Raw genomic sequence first — 24,452 nt, 5'->3', positions numbered from 1 at the left:
TGCATCAGAGAATCCCCCAGGAGTTACAAGTATTTCTTTGCCCATATAACATTTATTGAAGTAGGAAGCATTGTAATACTTTATTTTGTAACAGAGGCCACAAAAATCCAACAGTGAAAATTTGCTCTGGGAGGGATCAATGGCAAAGCTTTGACTGAAGCCAGGACTTCACCCAGCTGCATCTTGCAAGTGAAATCAGCTGCAGAAGAGCAGCAGAGGAACCAAACTCCTATCCCCTGCTCTAACCTTTAGTTACCAAATCATTCCTGCCTCTGAAACAAGCCTGACCAAAGCACTAAGCCTTCGGCAAAGGTCTTGTTCTCATCCACCTCAGCACTTGCAGCTTTTCCTGCTCAGCTCCGACAGCAAAGACTTGGGCTCACCACCAAGTCTAGAGGATTCAGAGGAGGCTGAAGATCCCAACTGCTCACCTGCTCAGGTGGGTTAACTAACACCAAGCCAATTACCCTGTACTTAGCCCCAGCCTGTCCTGCTTAAGATTTCTTAGTTTTATAAAACAGTAAGATACATATTATAGAGGACCAGGTCCAAGTATTAAACCTTTTTGTGTGAACCATTGGCCTCACGTCTTCCCTTGGTTGGACAAAGTCTTTAGTGCTACTAGAGAAGTAGAGACAGACCTAGTGACCAGCTCATCATGAAACCACGTCTATGGCCAGTATTTCATAAAACTAACAAACAGATGCTTTCCCAGACTTTGGGGCTATATAAGCAGCATGACTAGATAATGGTTCTCTCTCGTGTGCAACTGTGTGCTAAATTTGAYAGAAATTACAGCGCTCTCCTTGCTCACAGATGAGAGATGTTTCTTGAYTGAGATTCAGAGAGGAATGTTGAGCAGCTATTTGGAAATCTGTCTTAAATAACAACCTGTCCTCTCCAGGGACTGACGTACACCGCGTGCGAGAACAGCTCAGAACTTCCCCCGTAGCGCCTTTGAAAATATTTCTCTGTCCAGCTTCTGTGCTTTATATTAGGCAGAGCTGGGTCTTGTACATGCCGAAACATAGTTCAGAGTATCCTGCCAGTACAACTTCCAAAACTTAAGAAAAGTTAGGTTATTGTCCCATGTTGTCATCAGAGACAAAATGTTTTGCTTACATTCACAAATGAAGACTATTTTGTCAACACAACATCACGTAAACATTGTAAAGACATACCAGCAGGAGGTGCAGATTAACAGTTAGCCCGTTCATTAAGGCTACTTCCTGTCTTTGGGCCCCTGAAATGTAAAAATATACCGGTTGGGATTATTCCTTTATAATTTCAAAGAAATCCAATACAACATTTTCAAAGCAAAAGTATGTTTTTCAGTCAATCTCTCTCTAAAGGCTAGAAAGTAAACAAATGCTTGAGGTGTCATCACGATGAAGCAAGAAGATTTCTTGTCTGACTCACACCACCACGCTGGCAGGAAAATATTTATTTTTTCAGGTCAGCTGCAGAAAACAAAAAAAGATGAAATATTTCCGTTTACCGGCAAGCTACTAGTGGATTTATTGTCATTAACACCACAGACATAATCAGGTCACAAGTCTATACGTAAAGCAAGACTTACAAACTTACTTTTCTCATAAGTTTACATGCAAAGCATGTACCAAAACTTATTGGGACAATCATCTATGGTAAGTGGTTACTGTAATGTCAAGCTAAATCTCATCCCTAACAAAGACAAAAAAAATGACCTAACAAAAGACCAAAAAATGAATAACAGTAGACCTCTGTTAACGTACCAGCTTGACAAGAAGCCATACACACATAGCCTTAAGGAGGCAAATAACAGATGCCTTTTGGCTAAAGATAATCACAGACAGAGCTAATAGAGTTACAACCAATTGTTATTATCAAGTGTTTAGTAATGAATTCTCAGACCCTTATCAACCACTGGTGAAAGGGTTTAAGCAGGATGAGGGACTGCACGTTAGGCAGGGCACCACCAAGATATGGAGAAAAATCAATTCCTATTTCTTTTTGTTTTTTCCTGACGTCCATTGCTGAAAAGCATTAATTCACCCTTGACAAATCAGCGCTTGGAAAATATTCGTCTGAAGGAAGATAGGCTTGATGGTATTGCCTACCCATCTTGAAGGAGGTGGGGTTTGCCAAAGGGGGCAGGAGGGTATGGACACTGAGCAGACAGAGACAGATGGAGAGACATGTGAAAAGACAGAGAGGGCAGCAATCACTGAAGGGATGGAGAAAAAGAGGAAAGAAGAACACAACAYTGGGGCAAAAAAAGGGGAAGGGGAGCAATAAGGATCACTGAGCCGCTCCTGTCCTACCCCTGCTGCAGACACCAGGCCCCAGCCACCGCAGGAGGAGAAGCAGCAAGAGCACCAAGACCTTCCTACCACGTCCCACAGCATTTCACTTCACAGAGTTATTACTTCACCAGACCAGGAAAGAGACACTGGATTGACCTCAGTACAATGAAACAGACCATTTCCAATGAACACGGAAATTTATAAATAAGCATGATTCATGATTTATTCATAAACCCTCTTTCTAAGGAGTCCCAYGCCAAGCAGGCCTCAGCCCCTGCCACCACAGCAAAAGCCAAGAACCGCTCAAACTGAGATGTTTAGTGGCCCTTTTTTGTGGTGCAGAAATCTAAGTATCAGACAGAAAAACATGTCATTAGCTGTCAGTAAATTAGGAGGACCTGTCCAGGAGATGAGTCAGAAAGGAGAAGTCCTGAGTAATTTTGCAGTCCAGACACTGAGAACATCAAGTTTGGGAAAAAAATGTAAGCGAACCTAGTTCTTCATAAGAAAAAAATATGCCTCCCCCACACACACACTTAAGCTACTCTGCTTTCTTTTCTTCCCTCTGATAGCATTGCACCTGCAGGCTCCATGCTGCTGGGAGAGGTCACCTTGTGGCTGTTCAGCTGCAGATGAAGACGACAGCTAGAGAGCGATTGCAGCTCGAAACGGTATTATTTGCAGTCTTAATATTTATATGGAACTCCTGAGGCTGGAAAAAAAGGCTAGCATCAGGAAACGGTGTTAGCATTTCTCCCTCTGCTCCTTCCACAAGGTCTGTGGCTTTCGCTGGGATTCTGCGTGAACAAGTCTGTCTGCTGCACCGTCCGCACACGAAACAAATGGTTAATCTGTAGATCATTTTTAGCTGCATGCTAGCAACCCAAATTAAATATGACACTACATTTGTCATGTAAGTCTTGGTCTTCCGTAAATTATATATTTATTAAAAGCTTTCCATTATTGAATTTCATGCCCACAAAACAAACTTCATCCATGTCATTGGAAAACTGTTATCCTTCATAACCTGCACTGTATTTCGGAAAACAACCTTTCTATGATCCAATTAACCTATTACAATATTCAAAGACCCAGCACACARGAGACAAAATTATGTTTGCTTTCTTTATTTCCTAACTTTATACCGTATCTCCAAGACGGGCTAAAACCCGTATGTTCCGTTTGATAAATCTCCTCTTTAATAAAGGGAAGCAGCGTTTGCAAAGCACAACTTCAGAGACGATTATGATTGCGTTAGGCAGACGCAGCCGTCCTTTTCCTCTCTGCCTGCAACAGGGGCCTGATCTGCACCAGAAGAAGTAAAAAAAAAATCATTTAAGAAAAAAAAAAAAGGCTCCAGTTCTACAGGCACTTTGGCTATTTCGAATAATCCTTATCATTCAAAGTCACYACAAATCTGCTCAGCGCCCAGTCCCGCCTCAGCGGAGCGCTGCCTGAGCACGCTGCGGAGCGGCGGCCGCACGGTTAATCCGATTCCATCAGAAGGTGATCCTGCCAAGGTTGCAACGTTTTAATAAAGTCTGGTAGGAGAAGCCGAGATTACCGCCGCCCCGTCACGCCGCTCGGCGCGAGCGTGGAGAAGGGGAAGCTGCGGCCTCCGCTGACCTTGGCGCTGCATTTCACAGCGCATTTACTACTGTAACTTTCACTGAACAAGAAAACGGGGCTGCGTTCAATAAGCAAGGGGTTATAGCACCATAAACCATTACATGGACAAAGGTATTTTACAGTCTTGAGCCCAATCCTGAATGAATCTCCCCAAATAATATTCACTTACTAGTACTTAGAGTGAGAAGGGGCAATTCCTCCTACTCCATAACATAAATATTGAATAAAAAATGTGTAAAATTGTTTATGTTCTCACAAGCTCTCAAAAAAAAGAAATCCAGAATTCACTTTTGACTCATACTGATATACTTGCTATTACACATTACTGCTGGAAGAGAGTGCTTAATCCTAAGTACTGCATTGGAAGACAGCATTTTAATGTAACATAACATCTTTTCCTGCATGTATTCTCTTTGCTTTTTCACTGTTACATAAGATAAAAAAAAATCAGTACTTATTATGAAGCTATAACCAGCACAGATATATAATGCATCCGTTTTTGGAAGATATTTATTCACATTCAAAGGATGCTCACATAGGTACTGAAAACAAGATATAGAGGTATTTTATATAAAATAAAATCCCACTGATCTGTGAATCTGAAGGCCAGATTTCAGCCCAAGTCACATTTTACAGTTTAATTAAACAACCCCTGAAAAAGGAGGAAAAAAAAAAGCACCACACCACACACGTGCCCTGGAGAATGAAATCCAAAACAATACTGTTGACTTTTACTGCTGAGGAAAACAGGACTACAAAATACCTTCCAGTGATGAATGTTTTTCTAAAAAGTTAGTTAATGGCAGGGTATGTCATTAAAATGTCTCAGTCATGACAGGCTTTATAGAAAAGAAATTAAACATATGCGTCACAGTTTAAAGCGAACGGAGCTGCAAAGCCCAGTGTGGTCTGAGCATTGTCATAAGTTTYGTATGGAGAAAACATAGGGAGCCTGGCTGACAACAAATTAGATGAAGTTTGTGCAAATATCTGATTTTCCTCTCCTTGGGCTTCAAATACTTTTAAGTTAAACAAATATTATAATACACATGGAGCTGGCAACCTCTGCAAGACAGATGGTTAAGGGGGGGAAAAAACAAAAAAACAGCCTGACTCCATGCTTTCTGCAGGGACTCTTGACCTAAAGCTTGAGGCCGAAGGCCACTGGCACCAGCRCTGGCAGGAGGTCAGCGCGAAGGCTGCAGGTGCTGCTGTCCAGGGCCAACCTCCGCGCCTGCCCTCCCTGACGCCTCCTGCCAGGCCATGGTCCCCACAGCGGGTCTCAGCAAYGGGAATTTAGAAAATTAGCCCTTGGGGGACCTCGAATCTCTGCTGGTTACGTKGAGAGCGTCAAGAGTCCACCCTACTACTTTGCAAATCTAACTACCTCCAGGTAGGTAGCCTGGCTGCTCRCTGCTCTCGGCGTAGCGCAGAGCTAAGATAAATCCTCCACCCTCCAGCTAATTAAGTTYGAGGTTTGCAATTTTAAAGCCTTGGCTCTGCAGTTGTGCTAGACGTGCGGCAGGTTGCGTTTCTCTGCCTGCTCGCAGCTGCCCCGTTACACCTGAACCAGAGCACCGGCTTGCCGGAAGGGATGGGGCAGACCAAGGAATCACTAATTCAGCTGCGTTCAGAGACAGCTTCAACCCTCCATGTTTCTCACACTTTAATATACCATGCTAGTTAGTAGATAAATATACCATGTTTGCCCTTCAACATCAAGAAAAAGTCATTTCCTAAACTCCTGAGCAGTACCACGTACTACGATAATAAGTACCAAAGCCAGAACCTAGAAAGATAAAACGCCTGACCTGCATTTTGGGGATTATTTCATCCTACGAGCAGGATATCTCTACATGGCACAATGATGTCATGGGTAGGCATGCTGATATTTATATTATCTTAGTACTTACATTATGGATAAACATATAACACAGTTTTTCCGTATTTGTTCTGCTCCAGTGAAAATTTCCAATGTTTTAGCTGTTTGGAAGCTTCATGAAGAAGTCAGGAAGCTTGCACATGCTCCCTTTATTTGCTTTAGGAGTTAAATATATAAATAAGCCTGTCATGAAGCACTCCTTAATGTCTCCCCTTCCTCTTGTTCCGAGCCCACTTACTCCTCCTGAAGGAGGAAAGACATAGCTTGGCTCTTTGTACRCTTGTCTATAATTGGAGGAAAAATTACATGAGACAATATCTAACATATGCTAGGTCAACCTAACCGTAATATTTTTCTTAGTGACAACACAAATGAACCCATGATAACTCAGTTCAGACGGTCAGTATTGACAGTTACCTTCAACAGCTAAATTGAAATACTGGCTAAATCTAACTAAAATCTACTAACCTAGCCTTGACAACAGCCGTAAGGATTGAGGAGAAATACRGTCTGAGAGAGACCGTGCCAACGTCGTTTCTCTTCCCCTTTCCAATAGTAACAGATCCGAAAGAAATCACAGTGAAAGATTATTTTAGCAACTACACAGAGGACAGAGCAAGAGGCAATGGAGGAAATTTGCATCCAGGTGCAGACGACTGCTTTTGGGGCTGGCAAACTCACCAGGAGGAGTCTCCAGGGCTACTTTTCAATCTCTGGAATAACCAGACGCATTTGCTGTCGGCGTCCTTCAGCACTGCCGKTTCCTTAAGGAGTGCAGCAGGGTAATGGGGACTTACAAATAGCAGGTCCTGCCCCAATTATCTGCTTCATTGGCATAAGCAGTTCTCAGATACAAGGCTGGATTTAGTGACAGAGAAAGGAGAAAAAAAGCAGAAAGCAGCTAGAGAGAAGTCATTTTTCAAAAGGGAAAGATCATTGGCTCACTTTTAGGAAAGAGACGGAGACTCTCTGATATCAGCTGCCCTTTAAAAGGGCTTCTCATGTTAGACCAAGTGGTTTATGATGCTCCAAGAAACCCTTTGCTGCAATTAGTTTCCTGATATGCATGTGCTCATATATTACTGCCTACATTTCTCTTAAATCACTTAAGCCTTAAAATAAAGTTTTACTCCATGTAGCAGGCGGTCAGAAAAACTCCTTTAAAATGTAAGGACTCAGGGAACTAAATCCTGGATACAGAGTTTCAGGACTTCCAGCCGTAGAAGAACAGAAGTACATTTGCGTTTCTAGGGCAAGTGTCATCTCTGCGCACCTACCCACAAGCTCAGCCATTAGGYCCACGATGCACTCGTCTGCCAAAGCCCATGGGCGCCGACCGTTGAAATGGCCATGAACGCCTCTAAAAAAAGGAAAAGAGACAAATTATGAAAACATACGTACTCCCTTTGGATCAGTCCTAAGAAATGTAATTGATTCAGAGATCCAAYGTTTGGAGAAGGGAAAAGGAAGAAGACTTGCATAACCTGAGCACATTATTTTTATTATAACTCTGAAGCTCACAAGTGAGAAGCTAATGAAAACCAGCTGTTGATTCCTTAGACAGGAATTGCTTGAAAGCTAMGCCAAGCTTTAACCCCCTCAAAATTCCTCCGGAATGCTCCATCCCATAYGGTGGCCCACACCAGCACCCTAAATCTGAACACTTCACTACACTGAAAGTCCAGAATTGCATGTGTGTATCTGTCACAAGTGCCTTGAATTCATTTTTGCTTCAAATAAGACAGAAGAAAACTTCTAAGGTAGCCACACTACATATATAAAGACATTACAAAGTTTATTAAGCACACAGGCAGTAGAATACAGATTTAAATGCAAACAAACACAGGTTGAGAAAAATAATAATGGTGTTAAGCCATTGCTCTGGGCTTCCATCTCGCACTATATGATTTTCATACTTGCTGAGCACCGCAGCGTACTTGGGGAGTTTGAAATGCTGGGCTGCATATGGCAGAAAGCTGCTTCAGAACAGGGACAAAGGCAGCAGGAGGCTGGGCAGAGAGCAAAAGGCAAAACAAAAAAAGAACAAAAGAAAGAAAATCACTTAGAAGCTGCGATGAGAGAAAGAAAAAAGAACAACAAACCTTTTAAGGAAGAACAGGCCTAAAGCATTCACTCAAGTTCATGAGAGGACTTCTGGCAGACTAAGACATGTGAGAACAGGGTGTAGGAGGCAGCTACCAGCTTTGGAGAATCCCCTGTGCTTAAGCCTGTTTAAAAGATTGGTTTTTCCTATGTGCCTCAGACTTTCCCTTCTCAGGCAGAAGTTTGTTCCATCATGCCTACCTCCCACAGAAATTAGATGAATGTTTTGAGGAAGACCCTTTCTCATTGACTTGGGTCTACCTCAGGCCTCCTAGGGGTATTTAAAAAAAAAGTACAATTTGCATTAACCATCTYATTCCTTTTATGCTTGGAAAATACCATTTGATTTGATTACTGTTTAGGTCAACAGCTGAAGGAGGGCATAGGTACAGTTGACCATCTGCCTTACAGATGAAMTACAACCCCAGTATGTTGAGCAAGTCTAACCTAACACTGGTGACAACAAGGACCCCAGCCCTAAGTTAAACAAGGTCACAGCACACTAGATGACATCTTTTCTCRGTTTCAGAATGACCTGCAGATGAGATCTTGATAGCAGAAAGTGGGCAGTGTGGAAGAACACTCATATACAAGAACATTTTACAGATGAGGAATAAAGGCAGTAGCTTTTAGGGAAAGGAAAAATTAATGAGGGGCAGGATTAGTGCTAAAAGTTCCTGCCTTCTCCTATCAGACCATAACGCAGCTCCTTTCCCTGAGGACAGCAGTCATCCATGTTCCACAAACAGCAGGACATTACTGCTCATTTCCCTTAACTGTAACATAGCAATGAAGGGAGTTTGGGGTAATACAGACTGTTGAAAGAAAAACAAAGATTTTCAGTGACTCCCAGCCCAAGGGGATCTGCATTTCTGAAACAGGATACTGACATAATAAGATGGGAAAATGAAGCCCTAACTACCTATGGGATTCTCTTTCATTAGCTTTCTCTGATTTTATAGCCATTAGTGTCCTTCTAATGGGAATTTACTGATGAAAGTTCTCTATACCAGCACACAAGACTAGCAAAATTTTGGAATAAATTTCCAAGTTATCATGAAAACTGATATGAGATTTCAGGCACAAGAATATTTTATTTTGAGAAGAAAACATGAAAGTTTAACTATACTTAAAGATGGAAGAGGGAGTATTAATTATTATTCATATTATTATTATTATTACAGCACAGCTTACAGCTTGCCTCCCTCTTGATGGCCAATATAAATGCCAAGAGACAAAAATTATTGCCGCTAAAATGGTAGTTAAAGGCATAGTCTTGGATCCTTTTTTTATTTTAATCACATGAAACTCTGTAGCCTTTGCTGATGGCACAATACATCCTATTACACTTAGGCTGTAAAATTCTATGCTCTGCCTCAGAGAATTTATATCTCTGTATATTATGCCACCCCTCTCTCTCAGCTCTGGTAGCCACTGGGGGTAATAATCTTTAAGGACACAACGGCAATGCTTCTGGCGCTCCACTGAGACAACCTCAGACACGGGTATCCGACTCCCTAAATTTGTTTCCACTACACCCCAGGTAGCAAGAGAGATTTAAATTGAGGTACCCCAATTAGCGAATACAAAACATGGTCCAAACCATAAAGCACCATACAAACAGAACTTTAAAAAACTGAGTCTCTCATTGTGCAAATTAATTTTTCATCAGTTACCATTTTATTTTCAATTTGGCAAGAAATCAGAAGGCCACATTTTATGCGCTGAGGTCTAGTTGATTTAAAGCTCACTAGGGGAGCTAGAAACACATTCTGATATGATCCCAGGGTTTCAAAGGAGACAACAAAAGGGATTTAAATTAATTGCCAGCTTCAGGAATCTTCTGTGCTCATCCAAATCTTGCTCAAGTGGAAATTTCCTTCTTGCTTCTTTGCCAAAGATGATGCAAGCTATTTAATGAGCCAATGCAGACTCTAACTTTGAGTATGGTTTCAAGCAAAGAAATAACCAAAAGAAAGGAAGACACATCCAAGGTGAAGAACTGTATGGAGCAGTAGGATGAAGATAAAACTAAATTAAAAAACAGGGCATTAGAACAGGCATTTGCAGTTCTAAAGCTTAACCTGCTGGAAGGGGTTGAATGGAGAGATGAGACTTGCAAAATGGAAGGAGAAGTGGGTTTGTCAGACAGAATTGACCAAGCCTTGCTGAGCTGCACTCCTGTTTGCAGGGCTGTTATATCCTCCAGGATTAGGTAGGCACATACAGCCAAAGACACCTTTTGACTCACTAAGACCAATTCTTCACTAYTTCAGGTGTTAACTTATCTTGTCAAAGACTTGGACTTTTTGTCTACTATACTCATATCTGAAGGTTGTTGCAAGACTACACTACTTTAATGCTCAGAAATGTATATTTTTTCCAGTTTCTGGCCTACATTTATTAATTCCCAGTTTATATTTACTGTGCCAACATGTTATTTCACATAAATGGTTCCTTTTTTCCCCCTGGGCTTATTCATGACACATTCATATGGAGATATGGAGCAATCATTTTTTCTTTCAGCCTTCATTTTGCTGGACTGAATAACTCTAATCCTCAAGACTTGCATACAACAGGTTCTCCACTCCCCAATCATCCTACTAGTCCTTTGCTAGAATGTGACCCGGCTACAACAGACTCCCTTTTAATARTTCCACTTTAATAACTTACTCAGGCATGAGACATTGCCTACTACAGGGTATATGTATGCATACAATAATGATTTTATAATACATTAATTGCATAAACAGCTCTGGAGGGGAAAGGGAAATACACGCTGCAGAATATCCATTGGCCTTATGCAACCAGACAAGTTACTTGAACTTCAGTCTTCAACATTTCAAACAACTGGCCTGTTGGCTCCTCTAGGTCATGCATGGAGGAGACATCTCCATCTCTCCTTTTTTTCCCCCCACTTCAAGAAATCTTGAATTTATCTCTAATCCAATTCTAATCCCCAAAAGAGGGGAAGAAAAAGAATGAAGTCTCAAAGGTTTTTTTAATCTACATTAAGAATGACAGTAGACAGAATTTGTAGTCTTTATACATTAACATAAATAAAAAGAGGAACTAGGAAAGAAAAGAATATAAAAAAGGGACAAATATGGGGGAGTCAGAGCTAAGAGAAGAAAAGTATTACCTTCCATTTAAAGGAGAGGGGGAAAAAAGACATAGAAAAGAACACAACACAAAATGTGGGGAAAGGCCTCTTTCTCTCCATGCCTTACTCTAATGAGTTACTGCAATCACCACACAGAGCTAAAGATTTGTGCTTCCTTGCCCTTGACAATAGATGCTGGATAATCTTCCTTTCCATTCTTGCCTATCAGCTATAAGCAGCTAAAACAGTTTAAAGAGACAAGTATAGCAGCCATTTGAGATGAGTCCCAAGACACAAACAAACAGAAAATGCGATAAACCTATTTATAAGAGAGCCAGAATCTATATCATTGCTGACTTGAAAGATGCATCTAATTTGTATGCCATTTCTTAGATTCTTGCTATTTATTTATCTAAGCCACAGCTACTAAACTCCATGCTGCCTGCACRTGAGCCATTGAAGGGGCTTCAGCTGGTAACAGCTATTACCTTTGACTGGATTTTGCTCATCTGTCCTTGGTGACTGAAATAAAAACACCCATTTTGTTCATCTTCAACTGTCTACTCCTTTGTGGTCCCCAGCACCCTGCTCCCTGTTGGCTTATTTAAGCATAAATTGCTCTGCTCAAATTTAGCTTGACCTTACCCTGACATTCCCAGTTGCCTTAGGTGCACCTCCAGCTAGCACGATTCGCACACGCACGCTTTTTCTGATGTATTCCAAATAAAGTGTTTGGGCCCCAAGTTGTATTTTTGGCAAACAGCCTTTCACCTTTCTAAGTTTGCTCCTCCTGTTCCAATTGTTTGAAATCATGTTCAACCTTATTTCCCCCTTAGACACAGCTACTGAAGACACTTTGGATCTTCTGGAGAAACATGCTGCCTCCCCTTTTCTTTGGGATTTTTATAAACATTGAGTTAGAAAAAAATTAAAAAAATCCTTCACTGTAGCAAAGGCAGGCATAAGAACGGAAGGGAACCAATAAAAAGGTACAGCAAAGGAGCTGAAATATGTTTGCACTCCCAGCGCATCATTTTAGCAGATAAGAGTGCTATCTGACTTTTACCTTTTGAAAGAACTCAGCTGTTTCCCTGATAAAGTATGATAATCATACAGAAATGGACAGGGCTGCAATTTTTTTCAAATGACTGGAGAAACTGCAGTGCTGTGCTGAATGAATAACCAGGAGGAAAGAGCGCTTCCCAAAGTTCAAATTCATTCTCATTCATTCCCAACTCCCTTCTCACTTACAAGAATGTAAGTAATAAATAAGACATGGTAAACCATTTTTATTAACCCACAGCATTCATATATTAATGAGTAAAACAGCAGCTACAGAATTTTCACATTTGTGCTGTGAAATCTCTGTCTACAGGGTTTGCTGCTCAGGGTTTCCCAGTTAGCAAGATTAGCTTTCCTCTTTCTACCTCCCCGTATTTCCTCTGCTCACTCACCATAAAAATCACATCTGTTCCACTCATATCCCATACCCAGCAAAACTGCTCCTCTTTCCCAGCTCACTCATTCATCTGGATGTTACTTTCCTTTCCTGCCTTCAGCAACCAGATTTTTACCTATTTCTTTCCCTACTCCTCCCTGCTCCAGCTGCTCAGGTATGTGCTGGACACCTCAGCAAAAACATGTGCACAGAGTAACATTTAATCATCATAAGGGAGTGTGTTTATATATATGTGTGCATATATATTATATGGATATATTTCCCTCCTCTCCAGTATAACCTCACTTTCTGAGCCCAAGCCTGCTGTCACAACTCAGTTGCAAGGGAGACTCAAGAGTGACAAAATCCCCCTTTTCCGCAATGCTGAAGCGCGTCCCTCTAGTTCTCCTGTCTTTTACGTCAGCTCCTTTCAGCAGAGCTTGTTGCAATCCCTGCTCAGTTCTGAGATGTTCCCRAGAAGACAGGAATGTTTCTTTCAAAATCAGATGAGCCCGTCGGGCATGGACCTGGCTTAAGGGAAGCCAAGAAGCTGCCAGCGCTGGCAGTGGCACTGCTTGTCCTCAATGCCTTTTAGAGGGGAACTTGCCTGTTATAAGGACTGCAGGGATGAATCACAAGCAGTTAAAAATACTGATTAGAAAATCATGGAGGCTGAAATTGAATCACGTTCAGTGGCAAGCAGCAGTAACTAAATGCGTTTGTGTCCTGTGTATAAACACAGATAGCAACTGAGCGGGGATGGTTAAGCTGGGCAGGTCCACGAGAGGAGCCGGCACAGAGCCGCCGAGCACAGCGCAGACCATCCCAGCCATGAGTTTCTCCTTGCCTGCCTTACTGCTCGCCCCTCTAAAGAGGGTTCAGATAGCGCTGGGGAAACACTGAACTTGCTACTCCTGGCTTGGAGGGGGTTTAAACACACTGTTCTATTAAAACGCTTCCAAAGCRGATCCCAAAATAAGATGTAGTGCTCATCCGAAGCACAGGTGGTTAATGTTTTGCACATCCCGAAATGTACTCACGTTCTAGCCCACATGTCCAGCTCTTCATCCAAGTAAGCCTTAACTTTCTTTGGCTCGAGCCCAAGAGAATTCCCAGCAAAGTATACACAGCTCTCGTTGCCGTTCACCAGGCTCAGATCGGCTGCAGGGGAAAACCACAGACAACACAAACATGTGAATGCACACGGGAGAGAGAGGGGAAGCAGTCGTCCACGAGCACTAACACCACAAGAAGGGAGACTCAGGAGATGCAATATCCTTACCTCCCTCCCGGGACACCATACAGGTGACGCTCACTGAGGACCTGAGGACAAGGACAGTGGGGCATTTTGCAAGTGATTATCACCCAGTCCTCCTGCAATTTGTGGCCAAGACCATCTATATCTGTTTTAGAGCTAATGTGACTTCAGGCAGCATTAAACCCTGGAGCTATAGGGGAGCAGCCACCAGTTGTGCCCCAAGGACAAGTGAAGAGGAAGCATATTCCAGACCAGCCTATCCACTTTTCTTCCATCATCTGTATATTCATACTCTGAGTCATGTAACTACTGGAATCATACATTTAATAAAAGTTAAGACCAGGTAAATCTGTGTCTTTCATCTAAGTTCTACCTGCCTGATTAAATCACTGTTTAGAAAAAATGTAGGCATTGCACAGAATATTTTTAGAGAGCCTCAAAAGTTCTTGTCTCGTCAGCATCTATTGTGGGCTGCACGTCATATCATCTGTGATGTTGACAAATCCTTTCAATGATTAGGAGAAAAGCAAGGCGCTGGAAACTTATAAATAATAGTTCTAGTGAGGTTCTGAACAATCTAATTACCCTGCGTCATCATCTATCAATCCAAACATTGCCTTTTTCTATTATTTCTTACGTTAGAGATTCTGGGAGAGACAAAAGATGATGACCTTCTAGAGGTAGTAAGCAATTTGCATTCATCTATACATATACTTAAAATTGTGTTATTTTGATAAATATTGCTGATACGCCTCAACAGAAAGATTAAATGAATGTGCTAAGATACATGCTAGAAACAAATTATATGAGTGCATTTCTTTCTATGAAAGTTTTGTGTTATGGCTGTAGAAAAATAGATTAGATGTCTGGAAAAGGTCTTGTACTACCTTTTACACTAACAATTACTAACTTCATTGAACTTCACCAGAAACACATTTTTCAGAAGTATAGACAACTTAGGTAATTTCTTAATTAAAGCTTTAGAAGCTTTTAGAAAGCATAAGTCAGARAGCAATTTCAATCTAATCTGTTTTACAGATACTATGTCTGTTTTTCATCTGTATTCTAATATGAATGAAAACAGAAAGGTATAAATATTATCCATGCTCCTAAATTGGTTCTATTAACAGTTCTTTTGCTATCAAGAAAGACAATAATAGTGTCTCATTGGGAATACAGAGAAGGATTTTTGCTCAAGGATTCAGAGCTCTAAATCTCACTAATAGTCTTTAAATTCCAATCAAGCATTAAAACAGGTAATGAATTATAAGCAAATTAGCTTTTTTTTTGCCACAGTCCTCTCTAAACGAAAATGCCTATTGGGTCACTGTTGCAGAAAGACAGCATTACCTCTTTGACAAAATGTCTTTTCATACTTTTACATCTATTACTTTGAATATTCTTTTGGGGGGGCGTGTTATCAACTCTGTATTGAGCTGTACTCTTTCTTTTCACAAAATGCTGTTTATTTCCTCCTCTCTGATATCATTAAAAGACTCATTCTGGACCACCGCTGCTTCTCAAAATACACTCTTTTGGTGCCATCATCATTTCACAGCTTTTCCAGACCAGCATGTTGTTATGCTCTAACATTTCCTCTGTCTTTGTTATATTCCTTACAGTCAAGCATTAGTATTCTTAGACTACCACTTATCTCTCCACAAATTACTCTACCCTCATTTCTCACAGAATTGGCCCTTCTTATTTCCAGAGGCGCTACAGTTGACRAGGAACATATATTGAGATGTTCACAACCAGTAGGAAATAAGCACAGCTGATAAAATAAAGACCAGTGCAAAACAGTAAGATGATTATTGAAATGTGTCCTTGGAGCAGCCTAAATAAAAATACATGAACAATATTTTACATTAATTAGATAAATGGTTTTCACACCTACTCAGATTTGTGCCAACTGGTCAGATCTAATAACCTATATTATTTTGCAAACTAATACACCCAGTGCCCTACATTACACTTAGAGATGTGCTTCTAGGCCTCTTAAATCTCAAAAAAGAACATGTGGTTTTTCAAAAATATTCAGTCCAAAAGGAAAGGACAGTGTCTTCATTGACCAGAAAGGAGGGACTGTAYCTGCTTATGTATCACCTGAGTCCTGTTACCTGAAGGATAGAAGATCCTGTCTTTCCCACCTCCCTGTGCCCCCCCACAAAGTGCCAGATTTATTAGATTAACATGATCTTTAAACATTTCCTCAGGGAAATACAGTTCAACACTTTCACTCTGGGACATCTTTTTATTCCAAAGAGCCCCCCAAAATGCTCTATTCCTTTATGGGATAAAAAAACACACACAAGCAATAGCCTTAGTCAGTTTGGTGGTTTGGAGCCTGACTGCCAGCCGTAATCCAGTCACTCCAACTCTACCCCCCTCCCCCCCCCAAAAAAAAAAACAGCATTAAAAATACTTTATTGGCGGCTCTGAGGAGAGAGGAAACCTGAGCATTTCTCCAAGTCTTCTACTGTCATCCTTCCCCCTTGCTCACCTGAGCCTCATCTCTCATGCTTGCCCACGGCATCGCAGAAAGATCTGCCACAGAATTAGTCTGCTCAAGGGTTTCACTTGACTGATGCAACAAATAAACTTTATAAACAGCTGTTGCACAGTTTGTAAGTTGATAGTCAAATTAAACTACTATGATTTTTTTTAATATTTTTATGTACATAATCTTATACTCGTCTCCTACAGATGTTCATCTGCTTTGTGTAAGGCTACATTTTAAAACCTCATTGTAATGTTTTATGTAAATATATAAAGAATATTTGATGGCTAATCTCTGTAATGACATTTATCTTCAGAAGCACATTATCTAGGATCCACTCCTGTGCTAAGATAAATGTCACAGGAGATCAGTCTCTATGGTATAYACAATGTAAATATATATATTTGCCCCTGCTGTTTTTCAGCAGGGAAGCTGTTTCTGATAACAGTTGAAGCAAGGAAAAGAAAGGCAGGGGAAGAAGAGGAAAGAAAGAAAAACCCCTCAATTTGAGAATACAAGAATGATGGGTTCTCTGCCCTGTTCAATCTGTACTATTATGTAGGTTGCTTATCTTCACTAAAACATAYATWTCCACAGCCTTTGGGTCTAAATATTATAGTCACTGAAAAACAAAATGTACATCCATAGCCTTTGGGTCTGAATATTATGGTAATTGAAGAACAAAAATATAATGGAGGTTGGAAAGGAAGCAATGGATGCTGTCACAAGGGTATCAAAACAGGGAGAAAATGCAGACACAGGCACACAGGCAGTGACATACCGCTGGCGAAGACAGGCTGCAGGGCCAGTACCTTGCTTGAGCTGGATCTTATGGAGTAGCTAGAATAACCATGGCAGCACAGAGGCCAACGTGAGCTACTGCCCAGCATCCCACCAGCACGGTGCGGTCCCCAGGCCAGCACAGCGCTGGAGACAGCTGAGCAACCCCACGTCAGTCACAGAAGGACCTGCATGCAGATTAGTAAGATAATTCCAAAACCATCCAGGAATTCAGGCAATCATTACTGTTCTGTGATGGATCTTTACCAAAGAATTTGGTCACCACACCTGCAGTTTCTGATGCATCATCCTTTCCAGAAAAAAATCTGCAGAAAGTTTTTTCTATATCTATTAGAAAATGAAAATATTTTRCAGAGGAAAGTTCTATCAAAGAAATTGATATCATCCTTTCCCCCATTAATTTTTAATAGATGCTTCCTGATAAGGAGAGAAAGCAGGAGACTGATTACGCCTACACAAATTCACTGTCTAAGGAAACAGCATGACACTGCTCCAGCTTCCAGCATGCCAGGATCAGGGTCCTCAGCACAGCCCCAGAGTTTGGGTCCTGCTCCCTACACGTTAGAGCAAAGTGAGTAGTTCAACAAAACCAGGAAGGATCAGAACCTAGATCAAAGCAACCCTGCCCCCATACCCAGGCAGGCCACATGCTCTTTAAAATACAAGCTACAGACTGGGAATGAGGCAGAAAAACCTCAGAGAATCATTTTTGCAAAACTACATTTAAGTCAAGTGTGGTTATCTATTCATAGGCAATTCATGAGAGAAGTAGGGGGAAAAGAAAAAATCTTCAAATAACTGTTTCATTATGAATTATTTGCTCAGATCAATTATTTGTTCTAAAGCATAGTCTTCCACTAGGCCTCAGGAAGAAAGTCATCTCTACTACCAGCAATAAGACATAAATGTTAATACAATATATCTGCCGTCTCTTTCATTAACTAAAATAATTGTAACTAGATAGATAATACCAAACTATATTATACTGAAGCAGCAACTGCTCCAAACTGAAAGTTCTGAGCGACACTGCAGTTTTGAGCCATTAGATAGAAATGCTTTTGCCTATAATTTTCAATCAGTCACTATATTGTTCAAAGCAGCTGACTGACAGCATAAGCACCATGTAAAGTACTGCATCCTCGCATTTTATTCAGGATGGGAATGAGAGCATGAAGCTTTCGGTACTAGAATAAGTTGACGGATTGATTTAGCAACACCAGGGACATGCTGTGCTCCGATATGACTGCAATTGCTCAATTATCTCATAAGTGACAGTGATTTCCAAAGATTTGTGATAAACACATGCAGAAGATGCAACTCCCCCCCCCCATAATTATAACTCTCACTTGGAGGCAGATCCTTGACTTTGGGGATGTAGAAACATTCGCGAAGGTGCTTTAACTCATCTTCTTCATCTAAGTGAAAGGAGAGTTTCTCGTCGGCTGGGCTGCATCCGAGCTGCGAGGCAGTTCGCTCCAAAATGGTTGCTGGTAACACAGGGGAAGATGGATCCATTTTCAGGTCATCCAAATGCACCTTAAAATGAGAAGTGCCACAGTTTAAATTCTACCTTATGTGTATTTGCTAATGGCTGATAAGCAGCCACTAAAGCTGCATCATTCAAGACAAACTTATTTAATTTAAAGCTTTTTAAAAGTGAAGTATTTGAATAGAGTGGTAAGAGTAAAACTGATCAATTCAAGTATTTCCAAGGCAACATATTGCTGTAACCCCCAAAGGCATTTTTCCCCCCATAGATACAACGCTGCTCCCTTTTTAAGCTATATCAGCAGATCCCGAGCTCTACCACCACACCAACAGCAGTTACAAACACTGGAGTGTCGTTCACAATTTTGGGATGTGGAGCTAGAGGCTTGTTCCTGCAATCCGTGCTCCTAAGGAGAACGGGCACACAGACTCGCTCAAGGTGTTTTCCAGGCTGTGCAATGTTCAAACTCTTCCAGCTTTTCCTTCCTCACCAAACAGGAGTGGGTGTTTGGGTATATCCATGCTTGTGTACAAGGGGCAGAGCAGGGAGGGCACCGCTGGCGGACAGAGCCGTGATTAGAAACATGCCTTCCGAGACCAGGACCTTGAAATAATATTTCATTCTAGCTACACCACATACCAAATATCCTGGTGTTTAGCTCCATTTGTCTTGGGAAAGGGGAGAAGCACAAGTCAAGCTGCAGATGTGACAGACTATTTTCTAAAGAATATCTAAAACTGCAACTGCAAAATCTACAAGCTCATTGATCTTTATAAAAAGATATATTTCTATAGCTGTAATGTTTGGAGACACCACTGTGTTCAAGATAGCGGTGGTGCAGGTGGCTTTACATATCTATTGGCAAAGAAGATTTACAACTTGCACTCTGTACTYTAAGCAAAATTTTGCAATGCTCCCCTGCTGCATACTGTTGCAGACAGCAGCTGGAAGGCTCATTTGGGTGCTCGGTGTTTTCCCTAATTCAGGAAACTAGACAGACTATGCAATATTCTATACCTTTGCACCAAAAMACTTTGGGATGTTAAAAATGAATCCTGGCTATTTTTTCTTCTTCTTGCCTGTATAGTTCCATTATATTCATTCAGCTAGCAAGGAACAGAGCTAAATAAACATTAAAAAAATGTGGTGTTGCACTGAATTGACTATCCTGTTCCGTACAACTTGAGATAAAATAAGTACAAGAGAAACAGAAACTTAGGAGGATAGACAGAAATAAGAGATGAGCGTACAACATGGAATCTATAGCCACAAGAGAATAAAGCATTTCCCTCTTTTCTAAGCAGAAAGCCWTCTCTCAGTAGACACTTTTTTGTTAAAACCAGTAGCTCTCTTTTCTTAAAACCAATWGCTTACTACAGATAATTATCCTGAAACAAGCTGTGGGGAGAACAACAGGTGATTATATGGGTTATAGCAAGCTGAGGAACACATTCATTGTCACTTAACCTAGATTAGATTGGGGTRGAAAATGGGTTCCAATAGTCAGCATGCAGTTATGTTACAAATTATAGATTTTTTTTAAAGATTAAATCCACAATAACAAGAAATAAAAGCAGATGGGTCAAATACATAAGTGTWGATTGCTTTTATTCCCCCCTCAAATATTGATGTTTGCTAGGAGTTGGCACAAATAAGAGCTTCATTTACACATACAGGAAGGACAACAGCCAGCGCTTAACTATAACCCCCTAAATATCACAGCCTTATCGGTGCTAATTAACACAAACTTGTATATGCTTTGGCCAAATGGCCAGCATGRTGCTAGTTATTACCTGGTCCAATTTGCTAACATTTAGTTTATGATCACAGTGCTCCCTCCAACCCCAGCTCTAAGCAGCAATTCCTCCTCTCCCACCAGCACACCCAGTGACAATAACATGCCAGGAGATCTCTTTTAGCCAGCAGGTTCCATTTAGCTGATGTTCAGCTTCTCCCAGAGGTGTTAGAGATGTCCTGCTGCATTGCTGGCTCCAGGTGGGTTGTTCGCATCTCCTCATTGTCACTGAATCAGCCATCCCCACCACCTCTTCAAAAAGGAAAGGAAGAAGGCAAAAAAAGGTAGATATTTGAACACCTTGGGTCTTGGACTTYTTTCAAGGTTTCTAGGAGGTAGGTGGCTACAATTAGACAAACAGGATGACACTGGAGAACTAGCTCAGCCAACAGGAATCTGTTTATCCAGCCAGTCACCTCCTGGGAGGTTGCCACCTCTGACAAGCCTTGCTGCCACTATAACAAGGCTGCCAATTCCCTGGGGAATGGCTTTTCTGCTCTTCCACAGCTGAGGGGCAGGTCCAAAGACTCCACCTSTGTCAGCTCCTCTTCTGGGGCCATGGTAACAACATCTGCACCACCTTTGTGCAGGTCAGAGAGCATTAACCTTCTGGACCCATTAGACAGTTATCAAGGAAGAGGGCTTAGAGACCTCCATTTTCCTCCAATAGATCTAGAAAAGCAGGCTAGGTCCGTAGACACTACACACCAATAATACTGGCACCTCGCTGTATTCTAAAGACACTGTAAGGTAACGCAGGTTTCACTCATCCAAATTACACATTCTAGGGACCCATGGGTTTAGCCAGTATGCCAGAGCTTATTTTCAAGCAATCTTGGAATCAGCACCTGGAAGTTACAACTACCTCGTTTCCATGTGCTTCCTTCTTTGTTTTACAACACTAGCACAGAAAGCCCAATCCAATAGGCATTAATGAAGGCATATCAGATATTCTGTTCCTGTATTTTATCTAATGACTATTTAATATAAACTATGGAAACTATCCTTGGACAAAGRATTGGAAATCAGGTCTCCCCAGTCATCAGCTGGCCTGGGCTCTGCACTCCACCCCAGGCATCTGGTCCCTACGATGCAGGCTCTGCAGCATCAGCATTGCCATCCCCCACATCCTCCACTGGCTACAGCCTATAAGAAAGGTCCGGGACCCTCTTACAGCTTCGCCAGTTAGCCCCAGAGGCCAACGCAGGCAATGCCAGCTAATTTCCCTGCAATTTATGACAAGAAGGTGCTTGAAGGATGCTTTGGCGCATGCTGGATCCCTCTCATTTGGGCTGCGAGTTCTTCACTTTACATCATATGAACACAGTGCAGCATCCTACCATTTGACTTMCTATTTCCCATTTTTCAGTAAGGACAGAGTTATTATACTGGATTAATGACTATCATATTCCAGGTCATCGGCTGACCCGTCTGGCAAGCACAGATGGTTTTTGTTTCCATTTGAGGCCTGACCCAAAACCCACGGAAGTCAGTAGGTGTCTCTTTATTACACACAGATTTCTGGATCAGGCTTTTGGTTCCTTGTTGTTGCTGTATTTTGCTCCAGCTGATCAATGACTTTCCTTTATTATGATTCTTATTTATATTRCATTTTGACAGCAAATATAATATTAAATACAAAGATCTAGAAGCTAAAAATGATTAAGTGCTCAGAGGTATCTGATTTAATACAAACATTATGAAATAAGATAAAACTACTAAAATAAAATCAATCAAAATCCTATTGAGGAATGAAATCCCAGAGATCCATTTCTGAGGCCAGAATAAGAAAGTACTTTTGTCCTTAGAATGAGAATTAGGCTTCATACAGATGAAAAAACAGATTTTTTTTTTTTTTAAACCTTTATGGCTGACATGATGGCATTTTTCTAATTGYTACAGAATGAAGTCCCATGCAATTATTTCACAATAATTTATGAGTCATTTGTTAATTTCTACATGCAGAGAAAATACATCTGTATGAGAACAGAACAACTTTATTTCACCCAATTATCTTCATTTAACTGCTAAGCATATTCTGTATCCTCGTCAAGTTAAAATTCAGACCCATCAACACCAAATGTTCTTCCCACCCTGATAAACATTGTTTCTTATCAGGATTTTTTCCATACAGCTCAGTAAAAGTAATCAATATTTTAAGAGAAACACCTTGCCTCCACCTCCTCCTCTGGAGAGAAAAAAATGTTAAAAAGCATTCAGCTGTTTGCTTCCTTTCCCTGAAATTTCCTGATGCTGTTTGGCTTTAAAGATACAGATAGCGTGAAGTCAGCTTTTTTTTTTTTTTTTTAATATGCTTCCTTTACCCTTGTGACATCTTCACTGCATTCCCTACCCCAGGATTATTYGTCTCTACTGTGTGTTGCTTTTCTGCTACTGCTCCCCTCACCCTGTGGCTGCTCTCAGCCCTCCACCGCTCTCCCCTCACCTGCTCCCCGTTTCCTTCCTCCTCCAATTTGGTGCAAAGAGCTCRCCCACAACTGCAGGCAACCTCACGTTTTCAAGAACAGCGCACACAACCAGAATAAAACAGGCCGGGAAACAGCCATCATTATATATATATATTTTATCAGCACAAATATCAGCCTGACTATTTCACCTCCCATTTTAAAACCCTGAAAGACAACGGATGAGAAATAGCCAGACACAAGTGACACAAATGCCTGGCCAGCTATTCCTGTTTTGTCCTTTATGCATAATTTACTGACTAAATAGGAAAAAAAATTTGCGTGACTATTAACAAGCCATCTTATCAAACTTACACAGAAAGGTCCATTAGGTTTAATTATAAGAATGATTATCTGAACTATTTTTAGATCCACTTATGATGCTCTTATAGATCTGCTCTCTGCCTAGAATTGTATCATGATGTCTTTATTAAAAAAAAAGAAATAAAACCACTGTAAATAGCTCTCAGCCCCTTTTAAGCATTTTCCTTAAGTAACCCAAGATTTTACTCACAGTCCTTCTACCCAACACAGTGCCGACACAAGCATACAATGCATCTCTGCTTAAAAGCTGTATCATTATCTTCAAAAAAAAAAAAATTTTGAGCATGAAAATAACAGGTCCTGCCCTTTCTGCCCTCCAATAGCTGTTTACCAGGTTGCTAAACACTGCTCAGCCCACAGACCTTTGACATTTTCAGGTGTCCGCTCAACTGAGCTTTAGGAGAACGGAGGGGGGTGCACACGCCTGGATGCGCCCGCTCGCTGCCGAGGGCTGGGCTGTCAAAACACACCCCCTGAAAGCACCAGTAGCGCCGCTGGATTGGAACCGCTTTAACAAACAAACACGGAGAACCGACAGAACTGCACACAGCGCAAGGGCTCCTTCACCTCCCCGTCTTTACACCAGTAAAATCGCTTTTGTGAAAGCCATTTTGCAGAAGGAAGTTCTAAAAACAAAGCAAAAAAAACAACAAAACAAACCACACAGCCCAGAGCAACGCTCACTCTAAATTTACTTCAGGTTAAACACACTTCGGTGAATTTGTTTAAATTGCAGAACCGTAGGGAGAGAAGGAACTCTCAATGTTCATAGCCTGCCCAACACAACAGACACAGCGGCAAACACACAACCGTATAATTAAGCGAGTGACACAGCAGAGCGTCACGGCTGCGGCAGGGGAACATGACAGCGCAGAACCGTAATAAACGCTGTTACTTAGAGCAATTTAGGCGCCCGTTGACCTTAGCGTCAAGAAGTGATTCAGTGTTAAAAGTAATTTTACATGTAAAACTCATCTTGCCCCTCCGGGGCGAARCCACGTTACCCTGCAGTTGGCAGCGGCTCCAGAGGACGAGGAAATGCTTGCGCAAATGCCCAGCGTAGGGTTAAGAAACAGCGACGGTCACGTGTTTGCTCTTAGACTCTGACCCGYGCAGCGGCTCGACATGTGACCCCTGTTAACCAAAAGCCACGTTTATTATTAATTTTTCCTTTGTCACCGCAGACTAACTAAATGCTCTAATTAAATTAGGAATGCATCTTTCTCCTACAGAGGCACTGGAACGGGACCCACGGTCAGTTCTAGCGAAAGTGGTTTTGAACCAACCTCTCTAGGCTTGGCATGAAGGGAAAGGGGTGGAARCATCGATAGACACACTGGGCCCGGCTCTGCAGAGCTCTCGTGATCAGCAGCAACCTAG

The 24,452-nt window shown here is 41.4% G+C and overlaps 1 protein-coding gene across 5 annotated transcripts in view; it reads right to left on the bottom strand.

Annotated features, from left to right (window-relative positions):
* Positions 1-24,123, bottom strand: part of KYNU (kynureninase) — a 59,247-nt gene extending 35,124 nt beyond the window's left edge. For all 5 annotated transcript variants that reach the window (XR_003257338.1, XM_026089086.1, XM_026089087.1 and 2 more), the window contains exons 1-5: positions 24,077-24,123; positions 18,346-18,535; positions 13,481-13,601; positions 7,074-7,156; positions 1,182-1,243 (exon numbers count right to left, since the gene is read on the bottom strand). Coding sequence is in view for 4 of the 5 variants with exons in the window: in XM_026089086.1 (XP_025944871.1) it covers positions 1,182-1,243; positions 7,074-7,156; positions 13,481-13,601; positions 18,346-18,514 (435 nt within the window). In the remaining variant the exon portion in view is untranslated. The remainder of the gene's footprint in view (positions 1-1,181; positions 1,244-7,073; positions 7,157-13,480; positions 13,602-18,345; positions 18,536-24,076) is intronic.
* Between the last annotated feature and the right edge of the window lie 329 nt (positions 24,124-24,452).

This window comes from Apteryx rowi, unplaced genomic scaffold (genome assembly GCF_003343035.1).
Source record: "Apteryx rowi isolate R43461 unplaced genomic scaffold, aptRow1 scaffold_8, whole genome shotgun sequence".
Classification (NCBI taxonomy): Eukaryota; Metazoa; Chordata; class Aves; order Apterygiformes; family Apterygidae; genus Apteryx; species Apteryx rowi.
The sequence above is the reverse complement of the archived record's forward strand: the minus strand, read 5'-3'. Positions and strand labels throughout refer to the sequence as shown.